Source organism: Magnolia sinica, chromosome 9 (assembly GCF_029962835.1).
Source record: "Magnolia sinica isolate HGM2019 chromosome 9, MsV1, whole genome shotgun sequence".
Lineage (NCBI taxonomy): Eukaryota > Viridiplantae > Streptophyta > Magnoliopsida > Magnoliales > Magnoliaceae > Magnolia > Magnolia sinica.
This window is the reverse complement of record NC_080581.1, coordinates 79,484,727-79,500,598: the sequence shown is the minus strand read 5'-3', so window position 1 is coordinate 79,500,598 and position 15,872 is coordinate 79,484,727. Positions and strand designations below refer to the sequence as shown.

The 15,872-nt window shown below is 37.9% G+C and overlaps 1 protein-coding gene across 3 annotated transcripts; it reads right to left on the bottom strand.

Moving 5' to 3' along the window:
* On the bottom strand, positions 1-15,370 carry LOC131255801 (sister chromatid cohesion protein PDS5 homolog A-like). Of its 3 annotated transcripts, none has more exons than XM_058256630.1 (7): positions 15,231-15,370; positions 2,516-2,602; positions 2,386-2,423; positions 1,460-1,525; positions 1,208-1,374; positions 466-610; positions 1-373 (listed from the first exon to the last, which is right to left on the bottom strand). In XM_058256630.1, the coding sequence occupies exons 1-6, from the start codon at positions 15,231-15,233 to the stop codon at positions 540-542; spliced, it is 432 nt and encodes a 143-aa protein (XP_058112613.1). In that variant the 5' UTR covers positions 15,234-15,370; the 3' UTR covers positions 1-373; positions 466-539. The 3 variants fall into 3 exon arrangements, with proteins under 3 accessions (XP_058112613.1, XP_058112614.1, XP_058112612.1); XM_058256631.1 differs by lacking the exon at positions 15,231-15,370 and adding exons at positions 2,694-2,745; positions 3,652-3,920 and having other exon boundaries at positions 2,386-2,602; XM_058256629.1 differs by lacking the exon at positions 15,231-15,370 and having other exon boundaries at positions 2,516-2,687.
* Positions 15,371-15,872: the final 502 nt, after the last annotated feature.

Below are 15,872 nucleotides of genomic sequence, written 5' to 3'. Positions count from 1 at the left end.
TCGCACACAAGATGATTCCTTTCAACGGTCCATTTGAAGGAACAAATCAGATGGTTAGGATTGTTGGATGTGTAATTTTTTGGCTATGACCTATCCAAGATGAGTGGTTAAACTACTCTACATAAGATGGCTACAAACGCATGCTACATACAATAACAGTGGAAATTACATACACATGGCCCTTATCGCGGCATTTGTGTTACTATAGTTTATTAGCAGCATCTATTGTAGGTACCAAAACGTCCATCTTCCTTCAGCAACTCAGATCGACAGACCAAATGGCAACAAAGCCAAATCCAACATTTGAGTTTTCAAAGAGAAGGCCAGTCTCCAAGCTCTAGGCTACTTTTGCTCCTCGTACCTTCCACATACTCTGCATTGGAAGAAACATAACAAAATGAGGGAGAATAACTAGTAAGATGCTAAGCAATCTAGTCCAAAGATGAGAAGGCAAAGAGAGATTACAAGGGGTTCATCATCCGAATCTCCTGCAGCTCCTCTATCGGAAGAATCCATTTTCTCTTCTCTGTCTGATTCTTCTAGGTCTGCTGGGGCCTCTTGTTCCTCCTCCTTCGCGGCTGCTGAAGGAGATGCTTGTTTGCAAAATCATCTAATAAGAAAAAAGTAGGACATGAGAAACCAAAAGAATAGAGAAAATCTCTACCATGGTTAAAAGACTTGTTCATTCAGATCAACTCATTCAGTCCTCAGTCAAAGTCACGAATCACTCAACTCAAGGATGAATGGGGGGGGGGGGGGGATCACACAAGGTGTCAAACTGGGTTGGATATCACCTAGTTCGAGTTGACTCATCCAAGGTACACCCATCACCTAAATAGTACGTATCTTAAGACCATAATTAAATCCTTCCACAAAATGATGTGTTAAGTGCCACTCATTAATTTTTTAAGAGGTAGCTAAATCAATATTTTAAGAAAATTTATCAGCTACACTGATTACAGCAGAGTACTATTCTCATTTCTCAGTGAGGGTGTGAAGAGCATGTAACAAACATCATAGCCACAACACGGAGCAGATGGCACTCAGTGAGGTTGCAAGGGTAATGACAGAAGTGCATGTATTGAATTTGGCACCAACAACAGGTGACAGTAAGCCAATGGATGAAATTATCATCTTGTGGGCATTTTGCATTTCCCTAGGTTAACAAGAGACAAACCATTGATTTTGAAAGTGGCAGTAGCTTTACCTGAATTAACTTCATTGACTTCAGGACAAGTGTCGGGGTGAGAATCTGATAAGTCAGCGGTAGCTCTTCCTTTGGCGTAATTGCTGGCATTGGCACCAATGTTGCTTTCTGACATTCCACTATGGCTATTCTTTACATTTTTCTTTATAGTCGTTTTCCTCCTGAATCTAGAAGGTGAAAGCATGTCACAAATTTTCAGAATTCACCAAGCAAGAAAGATAGTTAAATACCCACAACATACGAATTCCATACTTCTTATAAGGATTCTTATTTCGTCTTGAGGCACCATGTGTCCTACTTTTTCCCTCCTTGGCTGACCTGTAGCAACAACAATGTACAAGATGCATAATGGAAATTGCATTCTCGAAACCAAGTACCCTGCCTGGTATGGCTACTTGTAAGACTGGATTTTTTATTCCTAGTCCCCAACATATGCCAATTTTCCAGCTGTACATCAGGCCATTCATCGGGTGGACCCCCACCTTGAAACTGGTGTGAACAGATAAAATGGCTCACCAGGCCATTAGGTGTGACACACATATGCCAGATAATAATCGTAAGTGTCAATTATTTAATCCGTTGGCCTACCAGATGAGCACTCTGACCTAGCCATTGGGCCATGACACATACATGGGGACCATGGGTCCCAGCAGATGAACAACCCAGAACAAGCACACACCAGTCAATTGGCATCTACGAGTTGAGTAAGATTCATAATCCTACCATCACCAGTAGTCATCTCATTGCTCAAAAACCAAACTATTCACATAGGTCAGTCGGGGTATGAAATCACATCATTCTGCCCACTACAATGACAACGGACTTGGCACCAGTTAGTTGCATAAAGTGGAAGAGAAAGCAGTGGTGGATTTGGGTGCAGGAGCAGTGAAGCAGCATGTCCAAAATGTTGCGAGCATGAACTCCTAGGAAGTAAAGAGCAGGCAAATTGGTTTAAACCAGAAGAAAAGGTAGAAGAATTTCAGATGAGTTTAAAATCGGCAAAGCATCCCATACAGTGGATCCATTCAAGACCCTCATATCAGTTTTTATAATGTTGTGGTTCAAAACACCTAATCTGTGCATAATATCAACCATATACTGCCCAAACTGTATTTTAATTAACTAAAATGACACAAAACTGAATCATGGAAAGAAAAGCCTTTGACAGTGATACTTACATTCCTTTGGATGGGGAAACATTCGATGATTTAAGTCGCTGGAAAAAGGTTGAACACATTATATTCCATGCTAAAAGTTTGCAATTTAGCCAAAGAAGAAAAGATTGCTCGATAATAGACAGATCAATACCTTGCTAGGCTCGGAACCTTCACTAATAACATCCCACTGCTCCTTATCTAACTGGAGAACTTCCACATCTCCATCGTCATATAGTATCTTTGAAGCAAATATCATTCAGCAAGTCTTCAAGAAAGGGGACAATTTGGACAGGGATAATTAAGAGAAGTACACAAGTCCCATAGTTTACCACGTGTTTCTTCTTTCCTGGGTTATAAGATTGCACAACACCTTCATAAATCCTGCAGGTAAGAATAGTAGAGTTTACAATAAATACAGTGCTAAACAAGTCCATCCTAACAACTCAGCTTCCTGTTGTCTCAAAATTTTTTACTTCCATGCTAAGAAGCCATGAAGTTGAGCTATCTCTACACACACACACACAAAAAAAAAACAAAAACAGAAACCAAAAAAAATAAAATAAAATAAAATCGAGTCATCCCAACTAAAAGAACTAGGAGTTCAAGATTATAATGATTCAGGGCATGTTCAAGTGTGCCCCCAAGTTGTGCTTTACAAGGCTACCCAAGCATATTTAACGCCCTCGGTTTAGGCAACAAGGAAGAAGGCCCCACACTGAGCAATCTTCTGCTTTACAGCCTTTTCTGGCCCAACATGATTGAAGTGGTAACAAGGTCCTACTATTATTTCAACCATGATTTGGCAGTAGCGCAGTTTCTGTCTTGGGAATTGGGAGCAGTAATCTTTAACTAGTAACAGAATTTTGTCCAAGAATAAAAGGTGGAAAAGAAAGACATCTCCAACCAACACATAAAATGTGATTAATTAAATGTTGTTACCGAAGGTTCTCTAATACGGACAACTATTGCACGCAACAGCCAACACACACTACATATCTTTTTTCTTTTTTTTTCTCTCTTTCAGGAAATGCTTATATGTTGTAAGTTCCACAAAATCATAATGTCAAACAAAACAGTTACTGTTTATCTAGGAAATTATCTGGCTAGTCAATATTGTTTGAATGCTACCATCGACTGATGAGTAAGAAAACTTAAACAGGAAGTTAAGAATATAGTAACATGAAATGGCACATAATGTTGTACATAAAACCAAAACCTTGCATCAGATAAATAACTTATGACAAGAACATGTGGATTTGCATCCCCAACCAAACATACCATCAGTACCTTTCCCATTATATTTTGGAAGATAGTATTGTAGAAAGACTTTCCTTTTCCCTTTTTGGGAAACTCCTGATTGCCCACCTTCACATCTGTGCATCAGCACAAAAAGAAAAAAAATGCAATTGCCTTAAAAAATATAAAGCTTACATTGGAACAGAGGTGGCTAGGTTGTCTCAAGGACACAAGTTAACCTTGCATTTTCAGGCAGAGTAAGGGAATTCTACTCTGAGCATGCATTTGCATTTCAAAATCAACGTGACCTTAGGCAAATATATTTTTTCTAGTGTCATGTATCAATGCAGCAAAATTCATGGGGGACAGAAGGCCAAATGACTAAGATGCATATTATTGTAAGTATTCACAATAGCAAATGCAAGTAGCTTGAATCTAATTGCAATTTTTTAATGAATAAAACCAATTAAAGTTTGTGATCCAAAACTTATACATAATATGTATTCCTTGACGATATTTAACGCATCGATCAAATCCGGGAAAATAGAAGCCAAAGACTATCTCAATAATATGACATACCTTAAAATTGTTTACAAGCTATTATGTATAATTATAATAATAATTGAGGCAGTACCCTTGCATATAATTTATGACCTATTTATGTATATGCAAGCTACTTATATTTGATTTACACAAATCATGCGGGACACAAGGCAGCATTCCCAAAATGCATATATTTGTAAGTACTTCTCGTATCAAATGTAAGTAGCTTGCATCTAATTGCTAATGTTTCTATGACAATGCCACTAATGAACATAATCTTACACCATGTGCACTTTTAAGATATCCTTCCAAATCCTAGAAAACAAAAGCCAACAACAACCCGAATAATATAACAGACAATAGCATACTTAAGCTACCATGAAGTCGGATGCTCCAATTCCTATTGCTTTGTTCTGATCATGCAGCTGCAGTGTGCGGTCTATTTTGAGAGACAGCAGAGGATGTTGGATAAAGCAGAGGATGTTGAATTGGGTTCTATGCAATGTGGATGCTACTGTTCCAGTGCAGTTGAGCACAGGTGGTTTGCTGTGGACAGCTATGATTTGTTCTTGCCTTTTTTTAGTGGTTTTAGATTGTTTTATGTTTTGTCTTCTCTATAATGTTTTACTTCTGCTATGGAGTTACATGATAAATGAGGGACAAAAAATTTTGTGGCACCCACCCAAAATTGTGTATAGCATTGTTCTCAATCAACTACAACGACAAGTTACAATGCACCTCACGTATAATGTATGACCTATTTATGTGTATGAGCATTAGTGTTAAGTAATTCTAGAATATTATATGAAAAAAAAATGTCTTTTATACCAAAAGCATAACTATATTGGCAAATCCGTAACTTTAAGTTCATTTATTTTTTTATGGGTAAAAAGTTTTGCTAAAAGAGCTAAGAAGCATTACAGACGTGGAAAGCATTCCTACACACAGATGCTCACTCAACACTAAAATACATTTCTTGTTCTCAAAAGCAACTTCTTTAAAATCCTAAAATCATTTTTGGCCCTTGTAATTTGGCATATATAATGGCCATTGAAAATTAGGCTCAGACACTTCTATCAATATGTTACACCTAGCACCCTTGTCTGCACAATTTCCCAAGTTGCATACACGGAACTGGGAAATATAAACACAGATTTAAATGTAACTGGATATTGTCTTGTAGAATCCTCATTTAGAGCAATTAAAAGAGAAGTGAATTGTACATAGCAACAAATGCAACAGGGGAGTAGGGACACCGGTAAATTGATTAAAATGCGTGAACCTCCTTGCATTAATGAACATTAGGACATGAAGGATGATGTGCAAGTGCAAGGAACAAATATGTGAGAATATTTTCAGGATAAGTGGAGCACGACTTCACATCATGTTGCATACATAGAAAGTTGGCGTTCCTTTAGTTGGTGACACATTTGAACAACTTCCATTAGGTTATGTTTGTCCTGTGGAATCAATATGACAAAGATAGAAAGACATTAGCCAGTATAACTTCATCCCCATTCATACAGGCTGGAAAAGGCACAACATTCAGTGAAATGCTGCATAGAGAAACTTTGCGAAGTGATTGGTTTATAGAATAAATTATAACAAATACTTAAAGTCAAAAATAAAAAGTTCACGAGGAAGAGCTTCAATACATTTCTCCGCTACTTCCCCCGGCGTAAATAACCCCTGTACAGTTTTAGATCCTCTAGTTAGTTTAGGACCGTAATTGATAAATATAAGAAAAATTATAACTACTGAGATACAATCAAATATTTATAGAAATTCTAATATACCTGTACAGCTTGCAGTAAAGACAAATCAAGAGCTTGAATCATGGAGAACTAACTTGGAGATAATTACTCCCAATTGTCAACACTCCCCCTCAAGTTGGTGTGTATATGTTACTCATGCCTAATTTGTCGAGACAATTATTAAACGCTTGGTTCGACATTGCTTTGGTCAGCACATCAACAAGCTGGTCTTGAGATCGAACATGAGGAACTTCAATCAACTTTGCTTCCAGTTTTTCCTTGATAAAATGCCTATCAACCTCAACATGCTTATTTCTATCGTGTTGAACTGGGTTATAAGCAATGTCACATGCTGCCTTGTTGTCACAGTATAACTTCATAGGGCTGACTTGTTTAATGTGTAACTCTTGCATCAGATTTTTGATCCATAACCCTTAGCCATTCCTCTGTATTCGGCCTCAGCACTGGATCTATCAACTACCTCTTGTTTTTTACTTCGCCAAGTAACCAGATTTCCTCCTACAAACGTGAAATAAACAGATGTAGAACGTCTATCGTCAATAGACCTAGTGCAATCAGCATCTGTATAGCCTTATGACCCAGATTGCCTTATGAGTAATGTCACATGCTGCCTTGTTGTCACAGTATAACTTCATAGGGCTGACTTGTTTAATGTGTAACTCTTGCATCAGATTTTTGATCCATAACAATTCACATATTGCCTTAGTCATTCCTCTGTATTTGGCCTCAGCACTGGATCTAGCAACTACCTCTTGTTTTTTACTTCGCCAAGTAACCAGATTTCCTCCTGCAAACATGAAATAATCAGATGTAGAACGTCTATCCTCAATAGACCCAACCCAATCATCATCTATATAGCCTTTAACATCCAAACTATCTCCTTTCGTGAATAAAATTTCCTTTCCTGGAGATGCCTTCAGGTAGCGTAAGATACGGTTGACAGCATTCATATGTTCTTCGCTTGGGAAGTGCATAAATTGACTGACAACACTTAGTGCCTAAGCTAGATCAGGCCAAGTATGTGCAAGATACATTAATCTTCCAACTAGTCTCTGATAGCATTCCTTGTTAGCAAGAACTTGATTCGGATACACACCCAGTTTCAGATTTTCTTCCACAAGAGTGTTAGCTGGACTACATGTTGTCATACTAGTTTCTTTCAATAAGTCTAATGCATATTTCCGTTGTGACAGAAAAATATCTTTCTTTGATCTTGAAACTTCAATTCCAAGAAAATACTTCAATTCACCAAGATCTTTCATTTCAAACTCACGGGTAAGATGCTCCTGCAGTGCTTTCCTTTCTTCAGGATCATTTCCAGTTACTATCATGTCATCAACATACACAATAAGGGCTGTGATTCGTTCTTCATTATGCTTCAAGAAGTAATCCGAGTTACTTTGCTTGTAACCAATAGATCTCATAAAGCTTGCGAACCTTCCAAACCACACTCTAAGAGACTGCTTCAAACCATATAGGAATTTCCTCAACACACAAACTTGTTTATTGCCTTTAGTCTGTAGATTATAGCCAGGAGGCAATTCCATATATACTTCTTCTTGGAGATCTCCATGCAAAAATGCATTCTTTACATCAAATTGGTGCAAAGGTCAGTCAAGATTCACCGCTAGAGATAGTAGAATACGAACAGTACTAATTTTGGCCACTGGTGCGAATGTCTCTATATAATCAATTCCATATGTTTGAGTATATCCCTTGGCGATAAGTCTTGCTTTGAACCGTTCGATAGTTCCATCAGCCTTGTGTTTAATGGTGAAGACCCACCTACATCCAATAGGTATCTTCCCTTTAGGCAAGTCAACAACTTCTCACGTTGAGTTCTTTTGAAGGGACTTCATTTATTCATTCATTGCCTCCCTTCATATATGATCTTTTAAAGCTTCCTACACACTATTAGGAATAGCTGTAACAAATAATTGATTCACAAATGCCTTATTTTCCTTTGACAATTTATGATAGGAAACATAGTTGCTTAAGGAATACTTAGATTTTGAGTTGAGAATAGGTTCATAGCTAACTTTGGGTTTTTCTCTTGTGGTTCGATCAGGTTACGTTTTTAGGTGAGGTTCAGATTCAGAATTTACCTGAGACTCAAGCATGGAATTGACTGAAGAAGACAATTGGTTAGCCAGTACATTATAAGAGGTAACGTTTTTAGGTGAGGTTTAGATTCAGAATTTACCTGAGACATAGGCATGGAATCGACTGAAGAAGACAATTGGTTAGCCGGTACATCATGAGAGGAAGAAGATGGCTGAGACAATGACGACACTTTCATTTGATCCTGATTCTCACCCCTGTTATCTACGATGTGACCATCACTTGGACATTCACTGCCAGTTTTCAAATTCCTGTTATCCACGGTGTCACCATCACTTGGACATTCACCACTAGCTTTCAAATTGTCACAACTTATAAGATCCAAGTTGTCCAAAGGATGATGTAAAGTCTACACATCATCTTTATACTCCCCCTGAAGTGGAGGCTCAGAGGAAGAATAATACATATCGTCTTCATGAAAGACCACATCAAGTGTAACATAAAGCTTTCGAGAAGGGGAGTGATAACACCGATAGCCTTTTTGATGCAAGGCATTGCCAACAAATATACACCGAAGGGCACGGGGTTCCAACTTATTTCTTAATGGCTTATGAAGATGAACAAAGGCTACACATCTAAAAATTTTAGGGGGCAAATTCGGTATGGTAGGAGCATGTATAGTATTATGGAGGGCATAAAAGGGAGTCTGAAATTGTAATGCACTCAAGGGTACACGGTTGATGAGGTAGGCTGCAGCGGTGATGGCTTCACCCCAGAAACAAGTCTACTTATGAGCTTCAAACAAGAAAGCACGAACAACTTCAAGAAGGTGGCGGTTCTTGCGCTCTGCAACCCCATTTTGCTGAGGGGTGTAAGGACAAGTAGTTTGATGAGTAATGCCATGATCATCTAGATATTGTTTCAAATCTTGATTAACAAATTCTCCACCATTGTCACTGCAGAGAGCTTGTATTTTAAAATGATATTGAGTGGCTATCATTTTGTGAAATTGTTTGAACAATGAACTAACTTCAGTTTTTGATTTCATTAAGCAAATCCAAGTCATACGGGTGTGATCATCAATAAAGGAAACAAACCACCGTTTATCACTAAGAGAGGAGGTATTTGCAAGCCCACATACATCAGAGTGAATAACCATAAAAGGTACAAGACTCTTATTCATACTAATGGGAAATGAAACACGATGACTTTTATCCGGTTCACAAATATCACACTTGAAGTCTGAAACAATTAATTGAGAAAGGAGCTTTGGAAACAATTTCTGTAAATATCCAAAAGATGCATGACCTAAATGTCTGTGCCACAACCAGATTTCTGAATTCTGAAGTTTGTCAGACGTATCAGCTGAGAAATCTTGAGCTAACTGGTTTGAACTTGCCGGCATTAAATCAAGATAGTAGAGCTTCCCTCTCCTAGTACCACAACCAATTGTCTTCCAAGTCTGGATGTCCTTAAACACACAAAGGTTAGGCCAAAAAATCACAATACAGTTCAAAGCAAGGGTTATTTGAGCGACAAACAGTAAGTTATGATTAAGAGAAGAAACAACCAAAACAGAATCCAAATTCAAATTTTTGGTAAGGGAAATTGAACCTTCTCCAACAACGGGAGAGGAAGTACCGTTGGCTGTGGACACTATATGTTGGTCTGAGGGTTTCAAGGACTGAATATGATTACTGTCAAAGGTCATGTGATCTGTGGCACCCGAATCAATTATCCATTCACTATGACTAACAGGAGCAGAAGTATGAAAGGCCTTACCAGCATTCCCATATGTAGTAATGAAAGAAGAGACTTGCTCAGGAGTGCTGGTGATGGTGGAAGGTTCGACCACAGCTACAGAAGCATGATGATTTGACTTTGAATTTTGTTTGCGGGGTGCCTTGGCAGGATCCCACCGTTCTAGTTACCCAATCAATTCATAGCATTGTGACTTAGTATGTCCGGTTTCACCACAATGAGTACACACATGTTCTGATTTTGCAGTTCCTATTTCATAGCTACGATTAGATGACCGATTTTGATCAATAGTATGATTCGGCGGACCAAATGTTCGATCTGATTTCGGATGTGTTTGTGATTGTCGAGGCTTGACTCGGCGCGCCACCATGGCAGATGATTTTGAGTGTTCAGGTTCACCATTTAATGCAGCTCGGCGAACAGAATCACGACAAACATACGCATAAGTTTCTTCAAGATCGAGTGCAGGATCCTTCCTGAGAATCTCACCTCGAATTTGTTCAAAATCTATATCTAGTCCATTCAAGAAGATATGCACCCGCAGTCTCTCAACTGATTTTTTATAGGCGACAATATCTTCGGGATCCTTCATTACAATCCTATCACGATGATCTAACTCTTGAAAGATTTCTACCAGATCACCATAATAGGTGGAAAGAGGGCGACCAACCTGCTTGGTAGAGAATGCCCGTTGATTCAGTGCAAAAACTCGCGATTCATTTGACCCATCATAGAAAGCTTTGGCCAGTGCAATCCAGATTTCACGTGCAGTAGACAGTCTAAGATAGCGCTTCATAACCTCCGGTGACATCGAAGTCAGCAACCATCCTTTAACCTTTTGATTTTCAGCATACAACTTCGCATAGGAAGCATCAGTAACCTGCGGAGGAGGTGTTTCACCCTTAAGGTATTCAAGCTTCTCACATCCTGCCATCTGCATTTACATGATTTAGGACCAGACATCATAATTGACTTCAGTAAGAATGACACTGGTTGTGAAGCCAGGGTTTTCTGATTGCACATGGATAACTGGTACAGAGGATGATTCGAGTTTGTCGTTAGTCATGGTGCGAGGAGTATATGAGAATTCAGGCTATGATGATATAGAACTAATAATAAGAACCACTTTGATACCAAGTCAAAAATAAAAAGTTTATGAGGAAAAGCTTCAATACATTTCTCTTCTACTTGATCGGCATAAATAGCCTTTGTACAGTTTTAGATCCCATAGTTTAGGACCGTAATTGATAAATATAAGGAAAGCTATAACTACCGAGATACAATCAAATATTTATAGAAATTCTAGTCTATCTGTACAGCTAGCAGTAGAGACAAATCAGGAGCTTGAATCATGGAGAACCAACTTGGAGATAATTGCTCCCAATTGTCAACACTTACCTCTATAAACTCAAGTGGATGGGATCCAGTTATGTTGAATGAGAAGCCACATGCATACTTCGCATCCAGAAGCCTTTCCTTTATATATTGGAGTACTTTGCTGAGGAATAGCTTCCTAGCTTGTGGGTAGACATCCTGCATGCCAAGATAAAGTCGGTTGCAACTAGTGGGAAAGATGTTAAAATCTCTGTATAAGCAAACATCATCTGTTTTTAGATGACAAAAGGCAATGGAACAATCAACACATTTTATTTTTATACTAAGAATGGGAATACAATGCTAAGTAAACAACCATTTGCAACAAACTTCTGCATGAAAAAAAGAAAAGAAAAAGAAAAGCTCATGTGATGATCTTAAAGTCAAATTAAAGACATCAATTGGTATTTTTTTATCCGAGTACTTTGACAGGCACATGACAACTTTTACTTAAGCGACCCTTTGATGGGTCTTTTCCACAGTACTGCAAGATGAGAAAGTCCCCTGGTATAATTTTACTTCCAACTACTTAAAACAAGAGATAATTCATATGCAAATTACAAATGTAAAATGAAGGCAACGATGGCAATCGCCAAGAGGTGAAATTGTTATTCGTGATAGTAGACCTACAATGCCTTGATTTTGTATCCTTTGAAATCTCTCCAAAAGAGATTATGGTCTTTAGGATTTCCAATATGTTTTCTATCCATGCATGCAGATGAGCATCTTTAAATGGTAAAAAGCTTTTCATGAAGGTTTTAATGCCAAATATCTGCAATGCAAAATCAGAGAGAAAAAAAAATGAAGAGGAACAAAGTGGGGATATTAGCAGTGAAAGCAAACTTTATATGGTAACTGGATTGCAGAAAATCTTAACAATTTTAGAGAATTAGTTGTTAAATGCATTAATATTTCATAACATGAAATAACTAGAGAATAATAAACTAGTCATACCCTAACTGACCTTCAATAAACAAAGTTCACTTTGTTTTACCCAAGAGGATCTTCTACTTCAGGGAATAGAGATAAATATATCTAAATGAGAATATCTTATCTAAATGGGAGAAACATAAAATAAGGTGCATAAGATGGCTCACTTTTGTAATGGCTAAAGATGGCATAAATTTCCGCACTCTAATATTTTTCTCATCATGATCCAGGAACTATGCCACAAAACAGGGAGGTAGATGATAACTTATGATAATGGAAGGAACCTGGGTAATGCAAAAAAAAAAAAAAAAACAAACACATGGTAACAGTGAGATGCAGCAAGTTACAATATGTTAAGATCTGAGTTTTTATTTATTTGTTTGTTTATCACTTCCCATTAAATCATCCATTTTAAAAGAAAACCAAATAGATCGAATGGATTCTGGAATGAATAAGATGAAACTTAAAATATGCTCAAGTTCAATTACAGTAATGATGCACGTGCAGAGTAAAGTCCAAGGCCCAAATCACTATATACATAGACCTTAACTTTCTAAGAATATCAAGTCAAGTAAAGACTAGGTCTACTATTTCCCGACTAGGCAAGGAGCCAGGTTGAGTTCTTGAGTTTCTGAACTACGACGAATGTGACCTGCCCCAAAAATCATGCTCATCCACTCATAATGCAATGCGCATGGTACATTCAATGATAGCTAGAAACGGTTCCACAATTTTAAAAATAAATAATTTTAGAATTTTTAGGGAAATTTAATATTAAATTATTTTTTTATTTTTTTTGAAAAAGAAACTCATCATTAAATATTTAAAATATTGTACCATTATGCAGGAGTATAACCTGAAATTGCACTAATCAGATAATACAAATATTTCCTCGAGTTACCATATGAAATGTACGGTTAGAAAGAAAATGGCAAGTAGCTGAATTTGGCATGCCAAATCAAAATGTTAGTATCTTATGATCTGTGTGATTTCCAAGCTACACCTCATTCACAACAGCTCCTAATTTGTATGACATGGACTGTTTGTTCATTCATGTTATTCTTTTGACTGGCCACAATTTATATGGTATTGGAAAGAGGACATTCATGTATGCTTAGCTTTTGAGCAGTAGGTGGGCCAATGATTCAATGATACATGTCAGGACTTCAAAATATTACAGTAAGGGTTGTGTCTTGCAAAAAAAAAAAAAACAAATGAACCAAGAAAAAATCAACAACAACACACATCCAACTAAAAAAAGTACTGCATTTGTTGATAATATGTTCCAACCTAAACGTCTTTTGGAAGTGGTCCATCGAATGTCAGTCCAACTGACAAACGGTTTAGATCCATGACCTATGATCCCCATTTATAAAAACAAAAAAAAAAAAAAAAAAACCTGACTTTCATTTAAAGTAGAGGATAGTCTAAACTTTTAATCTTGTCAGGCGGCGTTCAATGCTATTTCTATTCAATGAATGAACTACGTCCCACCCACACAAGATCAACCATCATACTTGTAATGTATAAATAAATAAAAAACGAAAATTTAATAAACTTGAAATATCAAAACCTGTTGAGCTCAGTTACATATTAAAAAAATGATCAACCATCGTACTTGTAATGTAACGTTACGGCTTTTGTTTTGGAATGGCCTTATTTTTGTCGTGCCCATGCATCCGACTAGGATGTATCTTCTGAATGGATTGAATGGCGTATAATAGATATGTTGGGCCTCATGCCCTGCCTAATTAAAATGTTTTAATGGTTGGGCTTTCCCACACTCATGATCTTCAGGTATAGGAGTGAAGTTGAATGGGTGCACCTTATGGACGGATTAGATATGGGTCCTACACCACACTGGAACCCACAAACCGCATTCTAGAATAATCCTGTTATAGAAATGTGTTAGGTGAGAAATGTAGATGGGAGAAAAAAGAGGAGCTAAGTGCATAGATGAGGGACAAAAGGGTTTACAACGCCTGTTTTACGCATCGCATAAAACACTCAGGCTCTTTAGGCATATGAAATGTTGCCTATTTGAAATTCATTCCCTCCATCAGGTGTTCATGAAAAAGATCACCCGGATAGAACAATGTGAATTGCACCTAAAGCCTTTAAGTTTGAGCGTTGTGAACCACCTGAGTTTTGGATCAAGCTGATTTTCGTATATAACCACGATCCAAGTGAGTCCCATCTGATGAACAGATTTGATGCAAGATACATTCCATGCTGACCACACAAACACTAACCTATGGTTGGGGTCCTATTTTCATTGTTCCCTGTGGTGTGGGACACCTGAGTTGTGGGTTTAAATGATTTTTGGCCATAGGGCATAGAAAGGAGGAATACAACTGATGGACAGATTTGATCTTACATATACAACATGGTGGTATATGAAGGATGATGTGAGTAAGACACCATCCCATGGTGGAATCCTCATTTATAGCAATTAAGAGACCGGTAATTTGTACAGAGCAACGAATGAAACAGAAGAGCAAGGATACAAGTAAATTGATTCAAATGCTTGAACCTCTTTGCATTCATCAACATTAGGTTATGAAGGATGATGTGCAAGTGTATGAACCAAATATGTGAGAATACTTTCACATCATGTTGCATAGAATAACACATTTGAATAACATCCATTATGTTTGTATGATGGAATCAATATGATAAAGATACAACAAAGACATTATCTAGTATAAGAAACTTCAACCCCATTCATACAGGCATGAAAAGGCACAATATTCAGTGAAATGCAACTGAGAGAAACTTTTCCAAGTGATTGTCTATAGAATAAATTATAACAAATACTTACCTCTTTAAACTTGCGTGGATGGGATCCAGTTATGCTGAATAAGAAGCCACAAGCATACCTCGCATCCATTAGTGTTGTCTTCTATTTCTTGGAAGAGAGATAATTATATCCAAAGGAGAAGATCTTATCAAAATGGGAGAAATATATAATGGCATGCATAAGATGCCTCAATTTTTTAAAGACTAAAAATCTCGTTATAATAGCCACAATTTCGCCCTCTCTGGTTTCAAAAACAGGCATTGTAGTTTGCGTTATGCATCCCAGAGATTGCAGTACAATAGGCAGATTTTCTTTTGTCTCCGGTATACCCACAAGCTTTTGTAATCAGTAGGAAACTACATTGTTATTAGAAGTAGGTCAATCACCATAGTGTGCTGTCCAGGTGTCTGACATTGTGGCCTCTGTTCTGATGTGAGTTCAGTCACAACCAGCTGCTACCCTTTTCCTACACTTCTGCTTTCTCTTCTCCTTGCTGTTGAGAATCGCCAACTCTAACATGTCGCTGTAGTTTTCCCTCTCAAGTATGCTATGTTCTCTGTGTGGTGGAGTGGCCCAGCTGTGTGGTGTTGTGATTGTTGTATGAGCTGGTAATCTGTGGTTGGGCTGTGTAGTCGTGAGATTGTTGTATGGGGGTGAATGGATGCAGATTGCGTTCAGAGGTAGAACATTAAATAGCCTTATGATAGGCTACTTTGGGTTGGGTTTGACAGCCCCTAGCTATCTTTTTTCACGCTCAAGCTTCGACCCATGCTGGGCTCAGGCAAGGCTCAGGCCTTATGTCTATATGTTGGGCCCAGCCAGGCCCAATCCTGATCTAAGCCCAAACTCGGCCAATCGCCACCTCTTAACTCATAGTGTAGCTAGTTGCCTGAGTTCACTTGGATAGTCCATTTCATGAGGATCAATGCATTGGACTTTTTCAAGTATCCGAATGGAAGTAGGAGCATTCTAACTTATAGTGTTGTCAGAGCACCGGAGCATTTCTTCAAGACAACGTTCAAGTTTGT

What these genes read in the sequence shown, in the direction of transcription:
- LOC131255801 (XM_058256629.1), bottom strand. Translation starts at nt 2,620, where the DNA reads ATGATATTTGCTTCAAAGATACTATATGACGATGGAGATGTGGAAGTT. An exon ending in AAGGTTCCGAGCCTAGCAAG is followed by an intron (nt 2,424 to 2,515) that starts GTATTGATCTGT and finishes ACCTTTTTCCAG; the next exon opens with CGACTTAAATCATCGAATGT. An exon ending in GTTTCCCCATCCAAAGGAAT is followed by an intron (nt 1,526 to 2,385) that starts GTAAGTATCACT and finishes TTGTTGCTACAG; the next exon opens with GTCAGCCAAGGAGGGAAAAA.